The sequence below is a fragment of the Canis aureus genome, chromosome 22 (assembly GCF_053574225.1).
Source record: "Canis aureus isolate CA01 chromosome 22, VMU_Caureus_v.1.0, whole genome shotgun sequence".
Taxonomy (NCBI): domain Eukaryota; kingdom Metazoa; phylum Chordata; class Mammalia; order Carnivora; family Canidae; genus Canis; species Canis aureus.
In genome coordinates this window covers 25,309,398-25,337,169 of record NC_135632.1, presented here as the reverse complement: position 1 = coordinate 25,337,169, position 27,772 = coordinate 25,309,398, and the positions used below count along the sequence as shown (strand labels likewise).

Here is a 27,772-nt window from a genome sequence, read left to right as displayed (position 1 = left end):
TGATAGATACAGAGGCAGAGACACAGGAGGAGGGAGAAGCAGGCTCCATGCCGGGAGCCCGACATGGGACTCGATCCCGGGACTCTAGGATCGTGCCCTGGGCCAAAGGCAGGTGCTAAACCGCTGAGCCACCCAGGGATCCCCGCATACTGAACTTTTTAAGCTTCCCCAGCTGATTCTAATGTGCATCTAGTTGACATTTTTTTTCCTATCTTGGTCCAGCCAAAACTGATCTTATAGTAGAGCTCCAGGTAGGGTGGTACAGATGTATAATAGAATTCAGTATCAAATTGTTCATATGTAGGTCTCCATTAAAGGTTCTAATTGTGTGTTTAAATCTTTCTTTAAAGGATCATAGAAAATTAATCCACCTAAAATTGAAACCAAGTATATACCAAAGTGGAATCAGTATTCTGAATATAAAACAGGCCTGTTGAAGCCTGTCATGTAAATAATGAGTTTTTAGATGGAACATACTAGATGAAGCCCTTTAATAATCTCTAGGTTAAACTATGCAGTTTCCGTAAGTATAAAGATTTTATTTCAATTAAAGATAGTAGAAATACAAAATAAGTTGTGATAATTATAAAGTAGAGACGATGAAAAATTCCACCTTATTTTCAGATGTTTAAAATTCTGAGCGTTACTCTGATGGATTTCTATGTAAACTGGGAATTTATACATGGCAGTGGTATCTTGGCAGTTTCTCCAAATACAACCTCAATGAACATATTTTTCAATTGTATCTTCAGTGTTACCATAAGAGCAATTTTTAAAAGACAAACTAAATTGTAGTATCTTCAGTGTCTCAGATTACTACCTTCATTCAGCCTGGTAAAAAATAATTGCAATCATGAATATATCTGTTCTCTTTACATGAGTTAATGGGAAACAGGTACCTAAGTTCAACAACCTTCATTGTTGACTAAGTTTTAAAACATTTCTTAAAGCTTTATTCTTTCATGACACCTGGGCAACAAACATCAAAAATCATAACACAATTAAAATCTGTTACGGTGACATGATTCATTTGGTAATTAGCTGCCCAAGATGTACAGTAGAGTCACAACACAAGCAGGTTTAACTTACAACATGCTCTGCCAAAAGACAAATATAAATATTTCAGAATATTATACCAGCCTACTGTTCCACCCAGTGAGGGGTACGTCATGTCCCTTATCTGGTCTCCGTTCTCTTTTAGCAAAAGCATCACGGAGCGCTGAGTCTAGCCTTTAATCCTCCACAGTTTATGCAATGTGGCCCCTGAATGCAAACCAACTCCTTATACACACAAAACCATGTAAACAGTACTTCTGCGTGATTTAGAGTAATTTTGACTATATATAATTCTAAACACAGTGACCCGAGCACCAGATCCCACTGTAACATTTTTAGAACATTCTGTTCTGTTTGTGTCCTGACAATTTCTGTTCTTATTCGAAGAGCTGATGTTGGTAAGTATAAAAATCCAGTAAATGCCGAAAGCTGCATCACTGAAGTTGTGTTGTCTTGATGGGGATAATACTATTGAAGTCCAAGAAAAAAGGTCCTTCTTGTTTAGGCAAAAAAGTACTAGGAATGATATTATAGATCCCAGCAGGTATATTTTCTAATTCCAAGTAGCAAAACCCACACCTATATGCAGAGGGGGAAAAATGAGAACAAAGTTTACAGAAGATGATGCCACAAAAAGTAAAGTATAAATTAGATACAGTTAAAATGAAAACATTACCTATAGTCACCACTAGATTTCCTCTGAAAGCCATGGGGACCGGGATCTCCCACCATGGACACCGTTACAACCTCAAATCCAACACTATATTGCCTAGCAATAAAAAGAAACAATTACTGTTATTAAGTAGTCTCAAATACACACCTAAAATGCAGATATATATGCTTTCTAAAGTTTTAGGAGGAGGAAACCCCTCTGAAACATGCTATTTTTACTTTAATTCTACAAGACATCATTTATATTTTTAAATTGAAGCTAAGAAGATTAGCATTAAACTTACTTTAGAAGAAACTGTATTTTTACCACGGGCTCTGAGAGAATACTGCTAAATTTAAATGAAAAAAATACTGTCTTTGCAGAAAAAGTGGAAGGAGAAAGCCCTGAAATAAAATCTGAATCTACAGAAGTAATTAGCATATTATAGTAGACATGACATTCCAAATCAGTAGGGAAAGGAAGAATTATTTAAATGGTGATGAGGTGACAAATTAAGAAAGAAGAACTTAAATTGTTATAAAAATACCATTCTATATAGATACCACAAAAAGAACTAGAAAAAAAAATACGGTAAAAATTTGATATTGGGGTATGATTTCATGCCCATAGCAAAATAAACCTGAACTTACTTTAAAATGAAAATTTTTCTCTGTGAAAAAAAAAAAAATTATGATCTGGGAAAAATACTTGTAAAAATGTGATACAGATCCTTATTCATGCTATATTATAGTTAAGAAAACCATGACAATTCCAAGAGAAAAATGGGTAAAAAAAACGTGAATAGCCAAAGACACACATTATCAAATACTTTTACTTCAGTCTATGTACAAATTGACTACAAAAGAACAACCAGATACCTTATTTCACCTATCAAACTAGAAAAATAGCTTAACTGTATCTAAAGGATTATTAGTTTTTGAAATAGTTTGTAAAGAGGCAAAATTAAGCCTAGTTTTATTTGTTAGTACTAATTTTATTGTTTAAACCTCTTTAAGAAACGAACCACAATGTACATACAACATACAGCCTAAATAACTTGTAAACACATGGGTTATCACTACCTAGATCAACCCCTCGGCACCATAGAAGTCCCCGTATGTGCCTTTCTGATTACAGCTCCTGTCCCCACACAGCTAACATTTAACACTTTCTTGTCCTTAAAAAAAAAAAGTATATTGACATACAATGTTCGATTAGTTTCAGGTGTGTACAACAGTGATCTGGCAGTTCTCTACTTCATGCTCCCCCAGTGAGTGTAGTAACCTAGTAACCATACGTCGCAACATTATTGACTATATTCTCTGTTGTACTTTTCATCCTTCTGACTTATTTTATGCAGTTTGTACCTCTTAATCCCCTTCACCTATTTCACTTACTCCCCAACACCCTCCCCTACGTTCTTGCTTTTATATGATCTGACAACTTAAGTGTGCATCTTTATATAATAGATTCATTTTGCCCGCTCATCACTTCATATAAGTGGACTCGTACAGTTGGTGTTCTGTTGTGTATTGGCTTCTGCTCAGCATTGTTTTTAACACTTATCCATCATGCTGTGGGTAGTTACTTATTTTAATTGTTGTGCAGGACTCTATGACTCAATGCCACTGATGAACACTTGGGTTGTTACAACAGTTTATTAGTCATTTTGGATTGTTCCTCTTATGACACACCTAGTCGAGCTTTTATTTTTTAAATTGCTGACTTTTTTTTTTAAACAAACGTTGCATATTTACAATCAATGTGTCTTAAATTTTTCTTTATCCTGAAGTCATTAAGATATTTTCTTTATTAGTAACCCAACTACAAGAGGTTTTTAGACTTGCCTTTTTGGTGCATGGGATATTCAATTATTGAAGCACATTCATTCATCAGACTACCGTTTCTCCACTCCTCTGCAATGCCATGTTTCTCATTAATCAAGTGCCCGTATGTGCATAGGTGTATTTCAAAACCCTATCCTACTAAACTCATTTTTAATGATACTAAGAAAGTTACTTAATCACAAACCTTGGTCCTCTTAGCTCAATCAGTAATGGCCCAGTCTTTTCTATATGGAATTGGTAGATGGGGTTATTTTTGTGAGTTTCTTGGAAATTTCCACATCCTCCAGCACTCTGGCCACTCCACTTTCCATTAATCTAATAAAACAAAGTTTTTGTATTAACAAACTTCCCATTCTCCAATTCTACTTTAAAGACTTTAAAAAGGGAATGATGTCACCAAGATGGCAATAAAAGTTCCTCCTGCTTTGTTTCCCTTCATGAGTATAGCTAATAGCAATTCAAAAGAGGATACGACTGAGAAAATCCTAAACATGGGAATGAGGCAGAATCAGCCTCTGTACCACAGAGACCAAGACAGATGATTGTATTAGAAGGAAAAGAGAAGTAGCTACATGTTGACTGCATTGTCTCCAGGCCAGCACAGCACCGGGTGGAGAGGTCTTCCCTGAGCTGCTCATTCTTCCAGAGGACAAACCAGCCAACCCCCGCCCCCTGCTCCTGCCAAGACTTGTGGGCTTGCTTTGCAGAAGCCCCTATCCTGACCTCACATGATGAGGATCCCAGGGGAATCTGGGGCAGAGAAGGGGGTGGGGTTTGCACCAACTCCCTTGGCATGGACCGCAGCAGACTGAATTCATACCTGTGGTGCCCAAGTAGTAATCCCAACCAGTGGCTTTGCTTATCTGCGAAACCAACTTCAGAACACGCTCTGACCAGGGAACTTGGTGGGGTACAGACCTGCCTGATTTGGACACTCAAATATGAGTTTTGCCAGCCCTATAGCTTGGATTGTCTACACACAGACAAGGAGCTGAGTCAGCCCCAACTGCTATGGAGAGTGCCTTCCAGCCCCATCTGACCAGAAGGGGGTCAACTACTGGCTGCTGTGCACGCTAGTGGTGCTTTAGCCAAGAGGCAGGCAGAACCAACAGTTTGCAGAGTAAAGCCAGTGGCCCTGTTTGGTTTCGGAATTTAGGGTGTAGGCGGGCTTGTGTTAAGACAACAAAGAGATGCTTCTCCTGCTGAGCCCAGGCAGGGCATCTGATTTGTGGGCCCACTCATAACTGAATACAGCCTTCAGCCTGTCTGACCAGGGAACCTAACCAGAGCATGTGGGAAGCTGCGTAACCTAAATGCCCTGCTGATAGCGCTTTTAACAACGAGCATGGCTTGTGGGTTTGCCCCATCTGCAGAGCAAAACCAGTGGTCTCACCTGATTAGGGAATTCAGTTCAAGTCCCCACACAATGAGCTGCATTATTCCTGGGTCCTGTCCTATTGCCCCACCAACACAGGGAAACGAATTCACAGCTCCACCTACTACTGACTACAGTACCATGTCCTGACCGTGTAGTAAGCCTGACCAGAGAATCTAAGCCACTATGCAGCCTGTTCTAGCCTCATTAGGGTAGGGGCCAAGCCAGCGGTCCTACTCAACTATTCTCAGCTAGTGAACCAACCATCATCCCCATCCTTAGAATTCTAACAGTTACCTTGTCCAAAAACAGACCATCACGGCAGGTCCCCCATCTGCCCAAGGACAATACCAGCAGACACACCCAGAAACCCAAACTAAGCTAACTAGTGGAAAACTGTCCCTGCCACAGCAAAGCTGAAAAGCCTGGTAAAGGAGCCTGATTACCCAAATGTACAGATTTACAAACATAAAAACCAAGGATCACAAAAAAATCAGGTAAATATCACCAAAAAACCAAATACTACTCCAATGACCCTACAAAAATGGAGATCTATGAACTGTCACACAAGGAAGGCAGAACAATCCTTAAGGAAGCTTAATGAAGTATAACTGACATCCCCAGAGATGCAAGGATGGTTCAACATATGCTTATCAGTCCAGTGTGGTATGTCACAACAGACCAAATGAAAAGAATCTTAAAATCATCTCAACAAATGCAGAAAAAGCATCTGGCAAAATTCGACATCCATTCATGATAAAATTCTTCCCTAAGAAATGAGGCACAGAAGGAACATTTCAACGTAATAAAGGCCACGTGTGACAAGCTCATAGTTAACATCATACACAATGATGAAAGGTTGAAAGCTTCTTCTCTAAGATCAGGAACAAGACAAGGAAGTCCACTTTTACCACTCCTATCCTAGCTAATGCAATCACACAAGAAAGAGAAAATGTATCAGAACTGGAAAGTAAAAAAAAAAAAAAAAAAAGGAACTGGAAAGTCAGAAGTAAAGAGATGACATGATTTTATATTTAGAAAAACCTAAAGAGTCTCAATAATAAAAAAAAAAAACCGTTAGATCTAATCAACAAATGCAATACAGTAGCATTTCTATGTTAACAACGAATTTTCTGAAAAACCAATCCCATTTATAGTAACATCAAAAACAATAAGATACTTAGGAATAATATAAGGGGGTAAAAGGGCTGTCATCTCAAAACTATTATTACACACTAATAAAAGAAATTAAAGGTAACAGAATAAGTGGAAAGGTATCCCATGTTCATGGACCAAAACAGTTAATACTGTTAAAATGTCAATACACCAAAAGCCATCTATAAATTAAGTCCAATCCCTATCAGGATTCCAATGACTTTTCTTTTAAAACACAAGTAGAAAAAACACTCTTAAAATTTACATAAAACCACAGAAGACCCTGAGTAGCCAAAGAAATCCTGAGAAAGAAAAAGCAGTAGATAACACACTTCCTGATTTCAAGCTATACTCATCAAAACAATACGACACAGTATAAAATCAGACATATAAACAAACAGAATAAAGAGCCCAGCAATAAATCAATTAATTAATATTTGACAAGGGAGCCAAGAATTCTCCCTCAAATTTCCCTCTACACATCTAGCCCACCCTGCAAAAACAGTCTCTCAGTCTACTATAAAGGTTCATCTACATGATGAACCCTTCCCTAATGACCAAAGTTTGTATAATCTTCTTTCTTTGAACTTTATTTCTTTCCACAGAATCACTATATGTTGTTCAGTGAAGATCTTGTATTCCAACCCAGATTGGAGACCACTTACATTTCCTTTGTATTACTGTCAAGTCCAGAACGTTTTTATTTTGTAAAAGATTGTTAAATGTGAAGAATAAAATAAGAAAAGGAGAAAAAGGCAAAGAATTCAAAGAGTTCTCTGAGATTATGACCCAGAGAAAGGATTCTCTTACCTGTTTTGATAAGGTGTACGGTGAAGGAATCTTTGAAAAAGTAAAGCTGCAGGCTGAATATACCTAGATTGAAAAAAAAATTTATTGTACTGATAAAGTTTATACTTATAAAAACAGCAAAGTGATAAAAGAATATACTGGAAGACTGAAAAATCAGTTGGCACATATAAAAGTCATTATTCTGTACACAGGTTTAGTGAACTGGGAATTGAGTAGCTAGGGTTCTTGTCCTGGCTTTCTCTGCTACTATGTATGACTCAGGGCAAACTCCATAGGCCTTGATTTCTGCATTGAAGGAATAAAGGGGTAGAAGCAGTACCCCAATATCCCTAAAAATCTATTCTCATCGAGCTTCCTTGCTGATGTATTGGGAAAAAACCCTATGCAGAACAAAATTACAATAACCTTCCTCCCTCCCCCAAACCCACCAACCAAACAAAAAAATCTGCGCAGCTACGTGAGAGCAATATGTTTACAGGCAACTGATTTCCTTTCACTAAGTTCAAAGTTGTGTTTTTTAAGTCAAATTATTACAAAGGCGAAAGGAGTTCTTAACTGCTTGCTCTGAAAACTACGATGTTCATTCAGTATAACATTCAAAATAAAAACATGACTTTTCAAAAGCATTACTTTCTGCAAGTATCATAATTTAATACTGAATTGATAAACATACAGACATAAAAATTTACAGAGATCAATTTTCAGATATAAGTTTTTTCCATACCTAATCTCACTTATGAAGCAGAGCACATTATATACTTTGTACTCTTATATTCTGTTGCTGTATGTTGGTTTGTTTACTCACCCGGACAGTATAATGGATTGTATTCTGTTTTTCATACTGAGAAACCACTAATGTAAAGGTATGGGTCCCAGGTGTGGTCAGCTTTATCTTAGTCAAATAATGAGGGCTGTTAATTCGAATGCCATCAATGTATGGAGGCGGGTCACCTACAAGTAAGTAGGTTTACAGAAAAGGACACTAAATTTAGTTCCTGTAGTTTTTAAATTTAAAGTATTATTGTTCATGATAGGAAAAAAAATTAAATGGACGGACATCCCTCCCCCCTTGATTCTATCTTTAAAATATAACAGTCCTAAAAATTTCAACTTAAAACTTTAATTAAACAATTTAAAATTTTAAGTAATCTCTAATAAATAAATGCAATATTTTGGAATACATTCAATGAGGTATAAGATAATTCCTATTAGCCTATGTTACATTTTCTCCAACAGAGGATTTTAAAGTAGACTGTTTTTTTTAATTTTGGGGAAATTTTTTTAGACACAAAGAGGTATATAAAAATATATCTAAACACCCCACCATTCAGAACTAAATTAACACTTTTTTTGGTCATTCTAGCTTCTTTATAAAACAAAGTCCCTTTTAAACACTACCCTTAGTCTTATTGTGCTTCACTCTGATGGATTAATGGGCATCTTTTCAGACTTTAACACACACACATTCCTAAAAACAAATGTTATTTCTACGGGCATAGAGCTAAAAAAAAAAAAAAAAGGATAGCACATGTCTTATTTTAAACCTTTCATTTTTCACTCAACATGTTTAAGATTCATGTTGTTCTATATAGAGATGGTTTATTCCTTTTAACACTGCCTGTATAATATTCCATCATATAAATATGACTTATTTATACCCCCATTAGTTATACAATCTGACAGATATTTCTAATATTTTGCTATCACAAACAATGCTACCTAATATATTCTCTGATGTCTCATCAAAGCCAATACAATAAAATCTTTTCATGCGGGATCCCTGGGTGGCGCAGCGGTTTGGCGCCTGCCTTTGGCCCAGGGCGCGATCCTGGAGACCCGGGATCGAATCCCACGTCGGGCTCCCGGTGCATGGAGCCTGCTTCTCCCTCTGCCTATGTCTCTGCCTCTCTCTCTCTCTCTCTGTGTGACTATCATAAATAAAAAAAAAAAAAAAAAAAAAAAAAATTAAAATCTTTTCATGCATGTTAATTACTACATGTCATTTAATAAAGTCAGTGCTATATCACTTAGCTTACTTAGGAACACTGAATATTTATAATGTAATCAATTGGAAAAACTAAACGTTTTAGTATTTCAAACAGATAATAGGTCTCTAATGTTTAGAGTGGTGTGATCCAGTATGAAGAGAAAAAGAAGGGGGGCATATCTGTGATTTTGGACAAGGTTTCTAACCTGCGTCTCAGTTTAGTCTGGGGGGAATGATGTAAGAATGTTTTTTAAATTCACCTCAGAGTGTTATGATGAAAATAAAACTATAAACCAGAAACTACTTTTTCCTTGAAAAGGCAGTATCATTATAATGTGAGAGTATTGGTTTTTTTTTTTTTAAATCCAAATAAAAAGGGTAACAAATATTTTTGAAATTCAAAACCCATTTAAACATCTTAATGCTAGGAATATATACTCATAATATTTGTGGGTTTTTTATTGTATAGTAGCCAATATATGAAAAATGGAAAATCTGGCTAATTTAACTTTAATCCTTGGAATACTATGTGCCATGCTCATTTTGGAATATCAAGGGATATCTACCGACAAGTATCAGGGCTGTCCCACCCATATCTCCCACCAGTGTAATGGGGGTAATAAATACTATGTTTTCCTTTGATTAAATAAAACAAGACTGAACAAAACCACTTTCTTTGTGCCTTCTGAAAGAACTGTCAATAACTGCTTCCTTACCTCTCACTCTCTCCTCAGTCCACTCCACTTGGGCTTCTAAGCCCACCTCTCCACTAATTCTGTTCTTGTTAAGGTCAATAATGACTGCCAGGATGCTAAGTCCAATCGTTTCTTTTCTAACCTAATCTTACCTCTGAAATAGCAATAGATGCAGTTGCCCACTCTTTCCTTCACGAAAGTCTTCCCTCGTGTCATGTAAAACCTTACTCTATTTCCTCAGGTATTTTGTTCTAATTTTTCTACAGTAACTTTCCTCTGTCAACATTAAGATGCCTGATTCCAAGGGTCAGGTCCTGGGTGTTCATCTTTGTACCTACAATTCTCTCCACTGGCAATGTATACAGTCCTATCTTCAAAAGGTATCTATATACCCCTGATTCTTCAATTTGTATCTATAATCCTGACCATATCTCAGAACTCTACTCAAAAATACAATTGCTTCCTTATTTTCTACACTTGGGTATCTAACAGGTATCTGAAATGTAACAAAACCGAAAATTAGCTTTTGGTTTTATTTCACAACAAAATTGCTCCTCTGCCTGCCACCAGCTCTTATTCCATCTCAATAAATGTTACAGCAACTTTTTATGAACTGAGCCAAAAAACCAGAAATCAATCTTGATTCCTGTTTGCCCCCTATATCAACTCAAGTCCTGACAACCCTACTGAAACCCAAGTCTGTCCACTCCACGTCATCTCCACTCCACTCCTATGCTAAATTCTTTCTCAAATAAAATCACTAATTTGGTTCTCTGCTTCCATTTTCCCCCCTCTCCAATATATTCTACAAAGAATGTCCTTTAAAAGAAATTTATATAATGTCATTTTCTTGATCAAGGCTCTCCAAGATTTCCTGTCACACTTAGAACAAAATCCAAACCCTTCGTGTGGCTTACAGAACATCATGTAACCTGAGCCTGCACACCCTTTCTGACCTCTTGATACTTTACCACCCCAGGCCTCCTGGCCTTTTTTCTAAGAAATACTCTTTTTCTCATTTTAGAGTCCTTGCACTTGTTCTTCCCTCCGCCTGTAATGCTTTTCCTTCTATTTGTTTGCATGACTGATTCCTTTTCTCACTCAGAGTTCCAATGTAACCCTTCTCAAAGAGGCCATCCAAGGGTCACCCAACCAAAAACCAGTCACTAACACATGACCTAATTTATTTCTTTTTTTTAAATTTTATTTTATTTATTTATTCATAGAGACAGAGAGAGAGAGAGAGAGAGGCAGAGACACAGGCAGAGGAAGAAGCAGGCTCCATGCACAAAGCCTGACATGGGACTCGATCCAGGGTCTCCAGGATCATGCCCCGGGCTGCAGGTGGCACTAAACCGCTGCGCCACCGGGGCTACCCGACCTAATTTATTTCTTTACTCACATATCACTATCTGGTATTTTTCTTATCTCTCTCTCCAACAAGAACATAAATTAATTGTTCCTATCACTTAGTATGTCATAAACTTTTTTTCACGTGAAAGCAAAGTGGTTTCAATACAGTATGTTAAATGCCTCAGGAGCCCTGCAGAGGGAAAGATACACTTTACCTGGCAGAAAGTTTATCAGAGAGGAAATAACATATAAGCTGAATCTTAACCATGTTTATTACACAGAATAGAGTAAAAGGAGTAAGTGGGTAGAGAACAGGGAAGATAGAGACACTTGGGAGAAAAAACTGTATGAAAAGAAGGGAAGCAGGGGCATAGTGTGTTCCCGGAGTAGCCAGTACCTCACTGAGTGTACTATGAAAGGATAGGCCTGAGATAAAAGGCAACAGGAAGTTTAAGGTCAGGATACCAAAAGTCTAACAAACCATGCCAAAGAACTGAGATTTTAGCCAGGAGTCCATGGAAAACCAGAGAATTTTTGATCAGAAAAAAAGATAGGATTTAAATTTTAGAAATACTACTCTGACAGCAATATCCAAGAATATAGGGATTCCAAGTACCTGAAATCTCTATATTAGAAACAAATCAAAACAAAACATAAAAGTAGCGTGAATACCAATACGTCTGTTTCAACGTTGTTTATTAGTCTATCAGCATTATTTCTGCATATTATCTACATGAAATGACATTTTAATCAGGCAAATAAAAATGTTAATGTTTGTTTGAATGACTATCTAGTAAACATACCTGGGTAATAAACTTTTTTTCCATCAGTTTTGTATACAACCATTGTGATAAATTCTCGATTATTTGCAAAGTCATCCTGAAAGTACAAAGAATCCAATGGAGTTAGGAAAATGGGCTCAAAATGCTCTTAAGTAGGGGAAAAAATTCTAATTTTAAGAGCATTTCAGCTACTTAAAAAATACTTTTCTGAATTAGACTCATTTTAATGGATGCCCACATTGTATTAAGTAATATATTAAATAAGACTCTGAGGCTATTAAGATTATGGTCACCCTTTAAGGAATCAGGTCTAATGATTTAACATTTCTAAACCCCCTTCAGAGTATTTTAATGTTGATTTTTTAAAAAAGATTTTATTTATTCATGAGACACACACACAGAGAGAGGCAGAGACACAGGTAGAGGGAGAAGCAGGCTCCATGCAGGGAGCTCAATGTGGGACTTGATCCCAAGGGACTTTGGTATCCCACCCTGAGCCAAAGGACACACTCAACTGCTGAGCCAAAAGACACACTCAACTGCTGAGCCACTGAGGCGTCCCAGTATTTTTTTTTTTTTTTTGAAGATTTTATTTATTTGACAGAGAGAGAGAGAGAGAGAGCACGCACACACACGGGGAGTGGCAGGCAAAGGGAGAGGGAGAAGCATGCTCCCCATGGAGCAGGGAACTTGATATGGGGCTCAATCCCAGGACCCTTCAAAGAAGCTGAAGGCAGACATTTAACTGACTGAGCCGCCTAGGTGCCCCTAATGTTAATATTCTTAAGACCTAAAGCATACATAATCAACCTCAAAATCCTCACTGACAAGCAAAAATTCACGTTTTTCTTCAAAATTTTAAGTATATAAACGTCCTTAGGGGAAATATTCATTTATGTAATGCAACACTTATTTTCAAGCACCTATATAAATGAAACAGGCTGATGACCGAATTACATATCTTGGTCTAATATTTTTTAAAGTTTCTGTATGGGATATATAAGAAGGGATCAGTACCTTGTCGGTTATGTGTCTACTAAGCAAAACCCAAACGGCAGCGCCCCCTTGTGGACACTGCACCTCCAGTTTGTACTGGGGGTTGTTGGCCAGGCTATAGGCATCTTTCACAGGTCCTTGCTTAGCATCCCAAGTACTAAAAGATAAAGTCAACAAAGAAAGTAGTAATTAAATTTCTCATTGAGCTAAAACACTATTTTTTAAAAGTTTTGTGTTTCCAATACAATTAAGTTATCAGGATTTTTGTTTTATTGCTTAAAATTTTTTTGGCATAACCAAGATAGCATATAAACAAATAACTATTACATGGTAGTCATCTGTGGGCATGACAAAGAGAATGCTAGTCTTCATAAATTAATCCTTATACCTCATGTGAAAAAAGTGGAGACTACTATAAAGTATATTCTGAAATATGGAAGTAAGTTACCTGTGAATACATGTTGATTCTTTAAAAAGACCTGGATTCCAACTCAAATAAATCACATCATAATACTGGCAGAGATCATCCCATGAAATCCAAAATATTCCTGAAAATTAGATGTCTGTTAATCTATAAAATGTCTTAATGATAAATGACTTCAGTTAGGTACATTTCGTATTGTTACAGTGTGTTATTTAAAGATTGTATGGTATTAAGATTAAGAAGATACATTTACCATTGTCTATTTTCTGAGCTGTGCGAGGATCAAAGTTTAAATATTTTTGTAACTCTGGGGTCCAATTTTTTACATCATTTTCACTATATCTTCCTTTCCAACGTAAATGACTCCAAGGATTTTTCAGTTGGATAAATCGTAGCCCCTATTAAAAAAAAAACAGGAAATAAAGTTACAAAACAGTTTTACCGAACTTTTATTAGTTATAGATGCATTTTCTAAGAGAGGATGCATTTTGAATACTGATCAAAATACTTTTCCTTCCATGTCAACTTTAATCAACATTTTCAGTAGGTCACATATCTGATCAAAAACTGTAAATGCCTACCTATTCCTGAGAGCTATGCTGCCCATACGGTAGTTACTACCCAGAGGTGGTAATTATCAAATTTAATTAAAATTAAAAATTAAAAAAAATAAAAGTTGGGCTCCCTGCGAGGAGCCTACTTCTCTCTCTGCTTGTGTCTCTGCCTCTTCTCTCTCTCTCTCTCATGAATAAATCTTTTTTTTTTTTTAAACTAGTCATATTTCAAGTGTTCAAGGACCATGTATAGCTAGTAGCTAATACACACAGCACAATACAAATATGGAACATTTCCATCACAGTAGGAAGTTCTTTTGGACAGTTCTGCCTTAGAGCATCAAGAATTTTTTCATTCTTTCAAAAATCTACTCTGCTCTGAACTCACTTTATTTTCCAGTACTCATTTCCCATGTATCTTTGAGTTTAATTTAGTCTTTCCTCTCATAATCCCACAAACAATCCTTATTCATTTTTACTTCTAAAGGCATTTACATTTACCTATGTTGTCTCCCTTTCTTGGAAGGCCCTCTCTGATCTCCTATAATCACCTTCCTTCCTTCAGATCTTCCTTAGCTTTTTCCTCTACTGACTGTCTCTCAGTGAAGACTGAAGCAGTGAAGAAGAGAAAAACATGGACTTTGGAGTCAGAATGAAATGGGACCAAATGCCAACTCTACTATTAATTAGGTTTATGGATTTTGGGTGGGTCATTTACTCTCTGATCAGTTGTTTACTCACATGTAAAATGAACATTATAATGTCTCCTAGAACACTGTTGTGAAGACTAAACGAATATAAAATACTTAACAATTAGTAATTTTCTTCTCCTTTTAATTACTACCTCTTCTCTAAATTTTAGTGCTAACCCTCTGTATTTCTTTAGTTTAAAACAAATAATATCCTATCTTGTTTCCTACTTGTGCAAATATAAGTCTTGTTTCCCCAATGAGATTGTAAACTCCTTGAAATGGTAACACTACTGTCCTTTTTCAGAAGTCTCCCCTGAGTTTATAAAACAAAGTGTTAAGGTTATAGTAAGTGGCTCAACAAATAGCGGGTGTGTCTATAGAACTAATTACGTGGACTCAGAAAATCAAAAGAGCTTGTAAATCCAAGAGTATTTGTTTTATTTTCAAACAAATCAGGAAATTGTATTTGTTTTCTAATGATATCAAACTGGGGGGACATTTTTGAAAGACATATTCCTTGGCTTTATAAATGTGGCAAATGATGGCCTGGGATAAATGTAATTTCTGGACTAAGACTCATTTCTCTCAGGAATCTTCAAATTGCTTTTCTCAGTTTCTTACCACTTGTCCACCGCTGCCCCTATTGTACAGATATTTAACTCTTAATTTATTATTTTTTTCATAAAACCTACTTCTACATAAGCAGGAAATCTGCCTTATTTCAGAACTCTATCACTTCTTAAAGAAGGAATCTAAAAGAGAGGAAATTGCTGCTAAGCAATTCTGGGGCAGGTCCCAGGCATTACTGACATTTAAGGACACTAAGAAAGAGCTATAGATTTTGTTTGGATAGAGAGCCTGCAATTCAGAACCCTGAACAAGGAAGAAACGTAACCAAAACCAGATCTAGTTTATGATGCAATATCCCATTTTCAAAGTTATTTCCAAAGGGCAGCAAATGAAAAAACTTCGATAAATTCAGAAATCCCTTGGTAAGACTTGCTGGACTTAAGAGACTGCAGCTTGAAACTGAGATATATCTTCACAGTAGACTATGGAACATCACTCCAAGTAGGAGACAACAAAATGACCCAAAGGACTGATACTAAAACTGAAGATCTTAGGACATTCAAACTGGTTAGAAGCAAACAAAAAGGATAACATTTTCACACAAGTATTAATAAAATCATATTAAGTGAAGAAATTCACAAATGTAGAAGATTGGCAGTAGCTTTAGTCTAAGATTAGGTCTATCTGCACAACAGAGACTAGAGATAAATGCCTGAATGAAATAAATATTTTTGGGTATTTTTTAAATAAAGATTTATTCATTTGACAGAGAGAGAGAAAGAGAGTGAGCACAAGTGGGGTGAAGGGGCAGAGGGAGAAGCAGGCAACTCACAGGACCTTGGGATTACGACCTGAGTCAAAAGCAGGTGCTTAACTGACTAGGCCACTCAGGAACCCTAAAAATATTTTTAAATTCAAGTCAGAACTAAGGAACTATCTCAAAATACAGACAGCATACTCTACCTACACATGCTCTAAAATGCCTTAATCTCTACAGGAAAACTCCCACATGGAATTGATAATATGAGTGCTTTCAGATTTTTAACTAAACAGCTGTTACTGAAATTCTTACTTTATTGGCATCTAGCAAATTTATAAATGTATTCTTTTTAGGTCAAACCACAGGTGTCTATTTCATAAACCTGTTATTTGTCTAGTTTACTTTCAACAATCAGACTAGCCTCATTATTCAAAGTAAAAGATACAATCTTCACAGAAAATTTCCTCAAATTCAAGCTTTCATACAGACTTTCATTATCTAAATTTAATTACCTTCCCATTACCTCACTATTATTCTACCAGAAAGTTTTAACAATAAAGTAACATACACATAATACTATAATAGCAACTGTTATTCCCAATGTTTTAACTCATGTTTGTGGAAAATCACATTTCTAAAACAAACACGAACTCTCAGCTTATTCAATTTCCCATACATTTTTATTTTTTTGCTTTAAGTAATCAATTTTTATGCTACTTTTACAGGAATACAGTATTCTATACAGTATGGTTAGTGGCTGATTTAGAAAACCTTGAGATGCGGTAGCAGGTCCTTACTGCTTCATAATTCATATAATTCCATGTGCCATATAAGAAAATAAATCTAATTAATACATAATGGAATACTGTTATTGCTGATTGATCACTACTTCCTTCTGTAAGTTTAAGCAAGGGAAACAGGAACACATGGCTGGCTAAACTTTCCAGTGACTACACAGCTTAGGTACTCTATATCATCAGGGAAAAAGAATTCTCCTGTAATCATCTTTGTATTTTCTAATCCATAGAATGGATCTATTTTTCAGTTAAAAAGAACTAATCAGTAACCCAAGAAGTAATCAAGTCAACCACTCCAACACCTGAGCAGAGAAAGGGTCTGAAATGTCTTAAAGCATGTGAGAGCTGTCAGGATGAGAAACATTTGCAAACCCACTGGCAGGTTTCTTATTCACAGACATTCTCTTATTTTTTGCTCTTTCACAAATGCTTACTGAATGTCTACCATGCTCTTGAAACTAACGCTATGCTATGATTGACCCCAACACCAGCAAATAGCCCAGAACCTTGAGGGCTGTGTGTTTACCTTTACTTTTATGAAAAAGAAAAAAAAGGCAAAAGGCATTTATTTTATCAACATCTGTGCATCACTACCATTACATTTCCTCTATTTTATTTCATAATTTCTAATGGTTGAGGTCAAATTATTTAATGTAATAGGTGGAATGATTTTTAAAATTTCATCTAAACCTTGACCTGTCAGTATGCAAGAGTCTATTATACTTTTGATGAGCACTGGATGTTATATGTAAGTGATCACTGAATTCTACTCCAGAAACCAGTATTACACTGTATGCTAACTAAAATTTAAATTAAAAAAAAAAAAAAAAAAGAGGCTATTCTACTATTTGGGATCCTTGCAATGTCTTATTATCAGGTATGAGAAAGAAAAAAAAAAATTAAAACCAAACCTTGAACTCTCTAATGTCCAAAACAGCATAAGCGTGTGTGGGAACCAGACCCCACTTCTCTCCTTCAGCTTCAGTCATCATTCCAGTTGATGCAGTGATGAGGACATCCCCTTTGTGAAACCTGGAATGACCCCAACAGACAAATAATTAAAAGAAAACAGGTTTGTAACCTCAGATCACATTGTCTTTCCTTTATTGTAAGGGTTTAAAATTTCTGCAAATTTGACATCTCTAAAACTGGCTATTCTCAATACCCCTCAAAGAACAAGAAGTACATTTCTACTTCACAAATTAACAGATAAATTATCATATTGCCCCAATTTCCTCCAATTTTATTTTTTTTTATTTTTTAAAAGACTGTATTTATTTATTCATGAGAGACACAGAGAAAGAGAGAGAGAGAGAGGCGCAGGGATACAAGCAAAGGGAGAAGCAGGCTCCACACAGGGAGCCCGATGTGGGACTCGATCCCAGGACTCCAGGATCACGCCTGGGCCAAAGGCAGGCACTATACGGCTGAGCCACCCAGGGATCCCCCTTCCTCCAGTTTTAGATAACTATCTAAAGGTTTAGGTACAAACATAACAATGAAGGAAAGCAAATGCTAAGTTTTCAAACGATTTACAAATAAAGTTGAAGATGTGAAATACATTTTGCCAAATCTTTGAAGTTTTCTAGTTTCACTACTGAATGTGTATTATTGTACAACTTTCCAGTCCCTGCATGTGGATTATTCACTTAAGGCTTAAAAGTTATATTCCTCTTGAGAATATATATATACTCTCAGACTTCTCTTTTTCCACCTTCCCTCAAATTGGTAAGTACTTAGGGAAATATAAAACAATTTGTCCACATAACATATTCCAGATTCAAACGTTCTGGATTATTTATAACCTGGATTAATCATAACCATCAGTGAGGGTAACTGAGGTAGCAAGTACATAAAGTGAAGTCTATTTTAAAAACACAATTTCTGGTTTAGCACCACCTTCGCCCCAGGGCGTGATCCTGGAGACCCAGGATCGAGTCCCGTGTTGGGCTCCCTGCATGGAGCCTGCTTCTCCTTCTGCCTGTGTCTCTGCCTCTCTCTCTAATAAATAAATAAATAAATCTTAAAAAAAAAAACAAAAAAACAACAACACAATTTCCTGGGGTGCCTAGCTGACTTAGTTGGTGGAACATGTGACTCTTGATCTCGGGGTCACTGAGTTTCAGTCCTATGTTGGGCAGAGAGATTACTTGAATAAACAAAAACGAAAACAAAATAAATAACACAATTTCCCTAAATAACTAAACACGCAGCCTCTGCAATATCTTAATTTTTTTATTTTTTAAAAAGATTTATTTATTTATTTATTTATTTATTTATTTATTTATTCAGAGAGAGAGAGAGAGGCAAAGAGACACAGGCAGAGGGAGAAGCAGGTTCCATGCAGGAAGCCCAATGTGGGACTGGATCCCAGGTCTCAGGATCACACCCCGGGAAGCAGGCGGCGCTAAACCGCTGCGCCACCGGGGCTGCCCTGCAGTAGCTCTTTTAAATAAGGCATAAATTTTAAAAAACAGCCTCTTTTACTACTAAAAAGAGAAAGGGAGCAGAAGAGAGAGAAAGAGAAAATGTTTACCTTTGATAAAGCATTCTGAAAGAATTATCCTTACTGAAAGTTTGGCTATCTGAATGCATAGCAATTCTTTCTGGTATCCACCCCGTCAGTGCATGAAGATCAATATTCTGCAACATAAACATATTTTCAGGACCATCAATATTATTGTCAAGCTCTTAAATAAATCCCCAGGGTAGCTATTAAATCTCATTGATTTGATATAATGATTTCAATGGACTAAATCAGAGGGTAGTAAGCTGTTTTTGACAATAATACATTTCTTATTTAACTCAAATTCCTACCTGGATTTAAGCAGAAGTTTATCTATTCCTTATAATCTCCATTGCTTTTCCTAAACCCAACTGTTTTACTGGTAAATATGATACAAACTTAAAACATGTTACAGATAAAAGGTGCTTTAATAATGATGATGACAGTCACCATTTAGTGAGTTCTTAGGATAGCCACTTTTCTATTATCTTACATATATTCTCATTCTTTCCCTCTCTATGCTGCACTGGGTAAATTAAAAGGCAGTGAATTAGAAACTAAACTCTTGGGGCACCTGGGTGGATCAGCGGGTTTGGCATCTGCCTTTGGCTCAGGTCATGATCCCAGGGTCCTGGGGATCCCTGAGTCTGGCTCTCTGCTCAGTGAGGATGAGGAGAACACTTTTTCCTCTGCCCTCCCTCTGCTTGCACTCTCTTGCTCTGCCTCTGATTCACAAATAAATAAAATCTTAAAAAAAGAAAACACCAAACAACCTAAACTATAAAAATAATTGAAGGACAGAACAACTGAGTGTATAGGCTAACATCCTATTGCATTTAACTATGACCTATACATTCTATGCCTTGCATTGTAAGAACTAGAAGAGTGAAGGAGAGACCAGGTACGAGGCAGGGAAACTAACCAGCTACGAATGATGAATGACTTGCATACGTTACTTCATTTAATTTTCACAACTCTGAGAGGTGGATATTATCCTCCTCATATTACACACAAGCAAGGAGGCTAAGAATGGTTACATACCTTTTCTAAGGCCACAGGCTGGTTAGTGTCGTAATTCAAATTATACTAATCTAATTTCTGGCATAAGCCCAGGCTACCCCATACAATTAAAGGACACTGGCACACTTTGATTTTATAGGTTAAGTAGTGTTAAGATTGGGCAAAACTAAAACACCCTGAATTTACAAATCAAAAACCACACATAAGGATGACAAAATGACACATCCTTTGATCTGAAGAGATTTCTTTGAAAAGGTACACTTTCCGTGAGCCGCTGTACGGGGATCTGGGGCACTGCCGGGGCTGCAGGTGCGCGGCTGCTGCTCCCACCCGACACCCCCGCGTGCAGAGGGGCGAGCGCCAGTGCAAGCCTCCCACCTTCAGGTGGCTCCAAGGGGCCGAAATGAGAGCCAGCTCACTCAAGGCCACATTTCTTAAAACCCTGGGGATGCCCCGGGCCCCAAGCTCCCTGCTGCAATGACCCAAGGGGTGGTGCTAGGAGGTTCCCTGGTGCGCAGGCCTCGGCCAGCAGAGAGGGGGCCTTTCCTCCTGGGTTGGAGCAGAAGAGTAAGTTTTAAATGTCACCATTCCAGTGGAAACCCCAGATGTGACTTTGGGTCCAAATTATAACCTTTGGGCTGGTGTTTCTGCTCTTATAAAACCCAAATGTTGCTTGCAGTCTAAAAAAAAAAAAAGACCATCCAATTGGTCTTGCATCCCAACATCTCGCAGACATACATTTTTGGTTTCCTTGAATCCTTTACAATGCACTATCCTTGTAAAAGAAAATACAGTTTCCCCTAATAAGGTAGACTGAGAAACATTTCTCAGGGCAGATACTGTTTTGTTTTCCTTTAAACAAAAATATCATCTATAATCTCTCAAATTTAAAACAGTCATATTAGATAGCATAAATCTGTGTCTGGATCATCCTGATACTTACTGAATTGGATCCTGGGAAATCATATCCTCCCATGACCTTCATATATGCTTTTTCTATGAGGGAAACCCATAATTCACTTTTGTTGTTAGAGTAAGAACAGAGCAATTCTCCCTTATGATCAACAGGTAATTGATCATCAATTATCACCTGGAGAAAGAGAACATTAATTTCCTTAGGTGGTACAAAATATCTTAAAATCCTTTCTATCAAGGAAAAAAAATACCTTTCATACAAATGAAATAAAACGCACAATATGCCTATTATTAAAGTAATTATAGCTTCATATTTCTAGAATCTGATCAATTATAAAATGTTATACAATGTCTTCATTCAATTTTATAGGCTAATTTCCCTGTCAGGTGATAACCATGAGCCAACTGGTTAAACAGATTTATACCATCAAAATTATTACAGATTCTAGAAATGTACATTATATCCAAAATAATTATAAAAGGGCCTCACTATTAAGGTAAATCACAGTATTACTAGGAGTAACTTTACTAAGCCTGCAAAAAGACTCATGTTATGTACAGTTGTAAAAACAGAACAGTATGGCTAAAAAATACATTTAATAGAGGAAGTGATTACCACAAAGCTACAGTTTCTAAGTCACATTATAAAGTGATCTGGGAAACAAGATGATAGGCAGAATTCTGATCTAACACTAATGGGAGAGTCATGCAACTATTATTTTCAAAGATTCTTTAAATAAAGGGTTAAAGATTACAGTTCTGAAAAACCATTCTCAATGATTTTGCTTAATTTTTAAGAACCAGCAGGGGTTCTCAGAGGGTCTTAGCATCACCATTATCGGGGGAATTTATTAGAAATGCAGATTATGGCCCCACCCCCACAACTTCTGAAATGGAAACTCCTGGGGTGAGGGGGTATGGGGGTGAGAGAGCAATTTTCTGTTTATTTTTTTTAAAGTATTTATTTATTCATAGAGATGCAGAGAGAGAGAGAGAGAGGCAGAGACACAGGCAGAGGGAGAAGCAGGCTCCATGCAGAGAGCCTGACGTGGGACTCCATCCAGGGTCTCCAGTCATGCCCTGGGCTGCAGGCGGCGCTAAACCGCTGCGCCACCTGGGCTGCCCGCAATTTTTGTTTAAAGCCTCCACGTGATTCTACACATCCCAAAATTTGAGTATCGCTGAGTCACAGAGCAACTTCTCAGACTGAAATCACCAGGGGATTTGTTTAAATGCAGATTCTTGATTTAGTAGGTTCAGGGTGAGGCCTAAAATTTTGCAATTCTAACAAGTCCCCAGGTAATGCTAATGTTGATTCCTGGACCTCTGAGTAGATAAGAGCTAGAGAATCCCAGCAATGTCAGGCCATTACAACAAATTCATACTTAAGGAAATTAATGTAATTTAAAACTGTATGTATTTCACAAAGGAAAATATAATTTTAAAGGCTTGTTGGATTTGAAGTTATGACTACACATATAAATTCCTGTGACTTATTAGATTTAGTTTGTCCAATTTCCTTTTAATCAATTAAGAACTATCAGATTAAGGTTTAAGCATTAGTAATCATTAGCTCAATGTTACTTATTGAAATCTTCTATAAATTTCCCAAAACCATTTTTAAAAAGACTTTCTTAATTTTTATTTTTAATTATTAACATATGATGTTATTGGTAGTAATATGCATAACACCAGACTCAAAATCTTTTTAAATGTTTACACAGATAACATTTCTTAATGATTCTACTCAATATTCAAAAGTGGGGAAGGGAGAGAGAGAAGGGGTTGGGGTGGGGAAAGATTATTCACCTTTCTTGGGACACCATTGAGGTGAAGTTTTACCATATACTTTCCACATGGATTGTATTCTGGCTCACCATCCTTATTCTGAGGGTAAATTATGCTTTTGTAAGGAAAATAAATATTGAAATACCAAATTAATATTCAATATAAACTACTATGCAGGATATTTTAGACATATGCTATTGTCTTGGCAATTTTATAAAAATAAACATAAGAATATTTTTCTATAATAGGCCTAGAAAAAGAATTTCACCCTAATCAAAGTGCTTATTTAACATAAAGTATCTTATGAGATCATACAGTAGGTCATAAATTTCACAATACTCTGAAAAATACAAAGTTTTTAATTATATACTCTAATGAATTTTCTATTAAATGGATATGTTTTATGCTAGTTAAAATAATCTTCTACCACTGGCTTAAGATTCTTGAGACCATTTCAATTAACCAGAACTAAGGCAACTAACCACAACTCTGACAGAGATAAAGTTAACACAAAATTATCTGATAAAGTCACACAAAATTATCTAATAAGACACTTGTATCAGTATCAATTTTCTTTTACACTAACATATTATTTACTTATGTGATCTATTTATCCAAGATGGCAAATAGCTTGAAACTAAGGCCTGTATTTAATTTATCTTTGTAATCTTAGGACTTACACAAAAACCACTCAGGAAAAGATGCATGAAAAAATTATAATGCTTAATTTTTACAGTGAATGATTTTTAGCTAATAGAACTTTTAAAAATTGAGAGAAATACATCAATAACATTTCGGTGCATGCTAAAGCAGTTCTGGTCAAAAGAAAGATTTTCATTTTCCAGTTGCCATTTAAAACTTAAAAAAAAAGGTGAGATTTTAATATATTTTATTTAACCAAACTTATACAAAATATTATTCAATAGTGTAATCACTATAAAAATTTGATATTATTTTCCAATTTTATATATTTTTTGTATTTAGTTTTCAAAGTCTAATGCATTTTAAAGTTATAGCCCATTTTGATTCAGACTAGCCCATTTCAAGTATACAATATCCACATGTGGCTAGTGGCTACCATATACTATAGTGTAATTATGAGTAAGATATCATTTTACTTTAACCAATTTCACTTATTTCAAAACATACCTATTTCATATATATTAACACATGTGCATATGTTCTTAGGCTATTTTAGGAAATCTTTCCACATTCACAAATCATCTGCTTAACATAGAGGGCCACAATATTCTAAGTGATATGCCTTCTTCACTTTCTAGGCAGATAAGACATAAGCTGTTAATTTCTAGTTAAGAGACGATTATATGAAAGGGGCTAAAGGGACAAATATAAAACTTTACCTGGTAATCAACTTCTTATTAAATCGTCTTTCATAAGCTGCACTGATAGCCAGTGATGCCACAAAGGAACAATCTGATACTATTGTCTGTTAATAAGAATTTATTAATACATTAATTCATTTATGTAATTTCAACATAACCACAATATTTAAGCACTGCACCTAAGCAACTGGCTTTTTATACTGAATTAACTATTACTTGAATATCAAAATAATAAACAGAAATGCTATACTGCCAACTCATATTTTATTCAGACAAATCCTAGAAAAACTGAGTAGGATATTTCAATAAAACTAATTTGGAACAAATATGGATGATGTATTTCTGAATAAATGAAATTCAGAATAAAATTTCTGAATAAAAAACATACTCACTGAACCCACATGTTTTTAAGCATAATCTAAGGGCATTTAAAAAAAAGTTGGTTTATTATAATACAACCAATTAAACTGAATATTCATATGAAAAGATTCTTCAATCATAGTATTTCAGGACTGTTATTTTTATACTAACTGGAAGACATCTGTATTTCAATGCAAAGTTAATTGAATACAGTAACAATAAAGCCATATTGTTGTTCCACCACTGAAGTGTTTTAAATAAGCCTAATACCTTCTTTCTTTTTTTAAAAAAAATCTATTCTCTTATCAAGGTAACGTTGAGATCCTCAACTTTCTCATCTGCAAGACCTATTGATTAATAGGATCTATATAAAAATCTGTAATTGCTCAAACCAGTATTCATACTTATATTTTCCTAGTACATCTAAGTCAAAGTATACAGAATGAATAATTTTTCCAAATATACTCATGCACCTCAAATATATAAGAAAATTAAAAAAAAACCCCAAATCTATACCAAATTACTTCAAAATGTTAGCTTTCATATAAAATTGTATAAAATGTTTACCTGCTTTATGCTAAAACTGGACACAGTATAAATCATTGTAGGATTGTTGGTGAGGTCTTCTGGTCGTACCCATTTGGAAAATGTAGCTTTTTGTTTAGGTGATAATGGTAGTTTGCCCCATCTATCACTGAGGTAATAATAAAAATTAAATACTACTACTACTACTACTACAATTAATCTTTAAAAATGACACAAAAACAAAATTAAATTTCCTAGGGATTTATTTATTTATTTGGCATAATGATCATAGCTATTCTTTTATCATCCTTAAATAACACTCTGGTCAAATCTGGCTCTTTACACTTAACCATGAATCCAGTCAATTGCTCATCTTATATTTATAACTGAAAACAGGAAAGGAACTAAATTCATTTATATTTACTTTAAGAATATAATTTAAAAGTTTTAGTATCATTATATTCAAGAAATTCAGTTTCAATAAAGTAGAACCATTAACAATAATACAAGCTAATTCAATTCAAAAGGACCTAGGAAGGTACAGATCTTTATGAGGGCTCTTGACAAACTCTTCTCTGCAAAGCTAGCAATAAGAGTAGCTAATTATTGATTAATAACCATGTGCCAGACATCATGCTAAAGTATTTTATATACACTATTCATTTAATCCTTAAAACAATTCCATTAAACCAAATATTTTTAAAAGTGATTAAATAACTTGTCAAGGTCATACAGCCAAAAAATGGCAGAACTGGCATTTGAACCCAGGTCTCTGGTGCCATATCCACCATTTGTATCCCTTACCCTCTGCCTGCACGTTGGGAATATACTGTGTAATATTTCTCTAAAATTGATGTATAGCACAAAATAAAAAAACATTTAACTTTCCTCAAAGCTCTTCTACAATGTAACAGTCCTCAGGTTTCATAAGATTTCTAGAATAAGACAAAGCAATATAACATGTTTTTTTTCCAAAAAATAGTGATTCTAGGTAAAAGGTGGTTTTGTAATCATATGTGATCTACAAACTCTTATATTGTTTTTTCCATTAGAGGGTATCTGTAAATACTTAATAAACCAAGGTTTATGTAAGTTTCTAAGACTATCATATAAAACTTCTCAAACCTTCTGATGATCATGTCATAGAACACTAGTGTTCTAGGTGACATTTTAGTACCTATATAGTAACAGTAGCTGATTGTAAATAGAAAGTGAGCTGAACAAATTTAGAATAATTTAAAGACAAGCATCACAAAATTTTAGAGGAAAATATAAAGTTAATTCAAATCTATAATCGCTTTGTATTTTTAACCTGCCATATGAAAATATAGAGTAAATCCAAGATCCCTTAATATGTGTTTTTTCAAAAGTCATCACTAAGTTATCAAAATCAGTGTTCTAACTTTAAAGATACTAAATATTTTACAAATATATTTTATACTCAACATATTTACTTTAGGATTTAAAAATACGTGACCCAAACAGGAAAAAAATGTTTAAAAATCACTCAATCTTTCTAACCAAAATTCATAAATTGTGGAGCCCTTTTTTATCAGTCTGTTGCCTTTGAATTTTGAAATATTTACTGTTACTTATTCTTCTGAGTATTCTACCATAAAATAATCTAGAAAACAGAAAGGGAAAATCTTCCTAATTAGAGTAATCTAATATTTATTCTTGATTTTTCTATAAATTTAATTCAGCAAGTATTTACTAAGTACTCAACTAGATGCCAGACACTGCACTAGGCATTGGAGTGTAACTTAATTAAAACAGACATGTTCTCTGTCCTTATGGAACTTATAACCCAGGATGGAGGACTGGCAGTAAGCAAGTAATCTTATACAAATTATGTAAAATTCCAACTGTTGACAGGTGCTATGCCTAAATTAAGGGAGTTTGCAGATATTTTACTGTTTCAATTATATTGTAAGCATTTCCCTATGTTTTTTGATTTCTCAAAAACTTGATTGTTCATGGTTGTATGGTATTATTCTTATAGATGTTCTGTTGTATGAGCACTAAAACCGTGATTTATCTTAATTTATTATACAGAGACTGGAACTTCAAGTTTACATCTCTGCTTGGATATAACCATTTAAGAACATATGAAAATAACTGATTCACACTTTCACAATTACAAAATTGATGAATCTTTTATAGAAATCTTTGACTAGATCTATAAACATTTTTTTGAAATTGTTTCCTAAACTGAAATTACTGGTCAAAGGAATAAACTTCTTGTTTATTTCAAACATTTTGGGCAGCCCCTGTGGCTCAGCGGTTTAGCGCCACCTGCAGCCTGGGGTGTGATCCTGGAGACCCGGGATCGAGTCCCACATCAGGCTCCCTACATGGAGCCTGCTTCTCCCTCTGCCTCTGTGCCTGTGTGTGTGTGTGTGTGTGTGTGTGTCTATGAATAAATAAATTAAAAAAGAATTCTCTTTCTCTTCAAACATTTTAAGTATCTGAATTGAACAACCAAACTTTGTAATATAATTTAGAATTTAATAAGATATTTGTCTATATTAACCCTTGTAACAGTATAACCAGCACTAGTAAGTGCTTTATATATGTTTTAACTAATTTAATGATCACAAACACCATGAGGTAGATTCTATTATTATTTTAAATCTGAGAGATTTAACAACTTGCCCAGCATCATACCGGATATGAAACTAGACAGTTTGGCTTTACAATTTGTGCCCTTAACATCGATCAAATGCTATAGAGCTTCTCAGATACAAAAATTTCTTAGACTCCAATCAGTGACCAGCATATGATTGCCTGAATGAAAAAAATTAGGTTGA

General features: G+C 35.4%; 1 protein-coding gene across 3 annotated transcripts in view; it reads right to left on the bottom strand.

Annotated features, from left to right (window-relative positions):
• Positions 1–518: 518 nt before the first annotated feature.
• The window catches only part of CAPN7 (calpain 7), a 41,655-nt gene continuing 14,401 nt past the window's right edge, over positions 519–27,772 (bottom strand). The window contains exons 7-21 of one of the 3 annotated variants that reach the window (XM_077865254.1): positions 25,005–25,131; positions 24,096–24,181; positions 22,756–22,849; positions 20,975–21,121; positions 19,042–19,148; positions 17,417–17,537; positions 13,386–13,530; positions 13,157–13,256; positions 12,730–12,865; positions 11,734–11,809; positions 7,701–7,846; positions 6,896–6,958; positions 3,740–3,870; positions 1,733–1,825; positions 519–1,635 (exon numbers count right to left, since the gene is read on the bottom strand). In XM_077865254.1, the coding sequence (XP_077721380.1) occupies positions 1,491–1,635; positions 1,733–1,825; positions 3,740–3,870; positions 6,896–6,958; positions 7,701–7,846; positions 11,734–11,809; positions 12,730–12,865; positions 13,157–13,256; positions 13,386–13,530; positions 17,417–17,537; positions 19,042–19,148; positions 20,975–21,121; positions 22,756–22,849; positions 24,096–24,181; positions 25,005–25,131 (1,717 nt within the window). In that variant the 3' untranslated portion in view covers positions 519–1,490. Of the gene's footprint in view, positions 1,636–1,732; positions 1,826–3,739; positions 3,871–6,895; positions 6,959–7,700; positions 7,847–8,614; positions 8,824–11,733; positions 11,810–12,729; positions 12,866–13,156; positions 13,257–13,385; positions 13,531–17,416; positions 17,538–19,041; positions 19,149–20,974; positions 21,122–22,755; positions 22,850–24,095; positions 24,182–25,004; positions 25,132–27,772 lie in introns of those variants that run through there. The other 2 variants (XM_077865256.1, XM_077865255.1) reach the window with 2 other exon arrangements.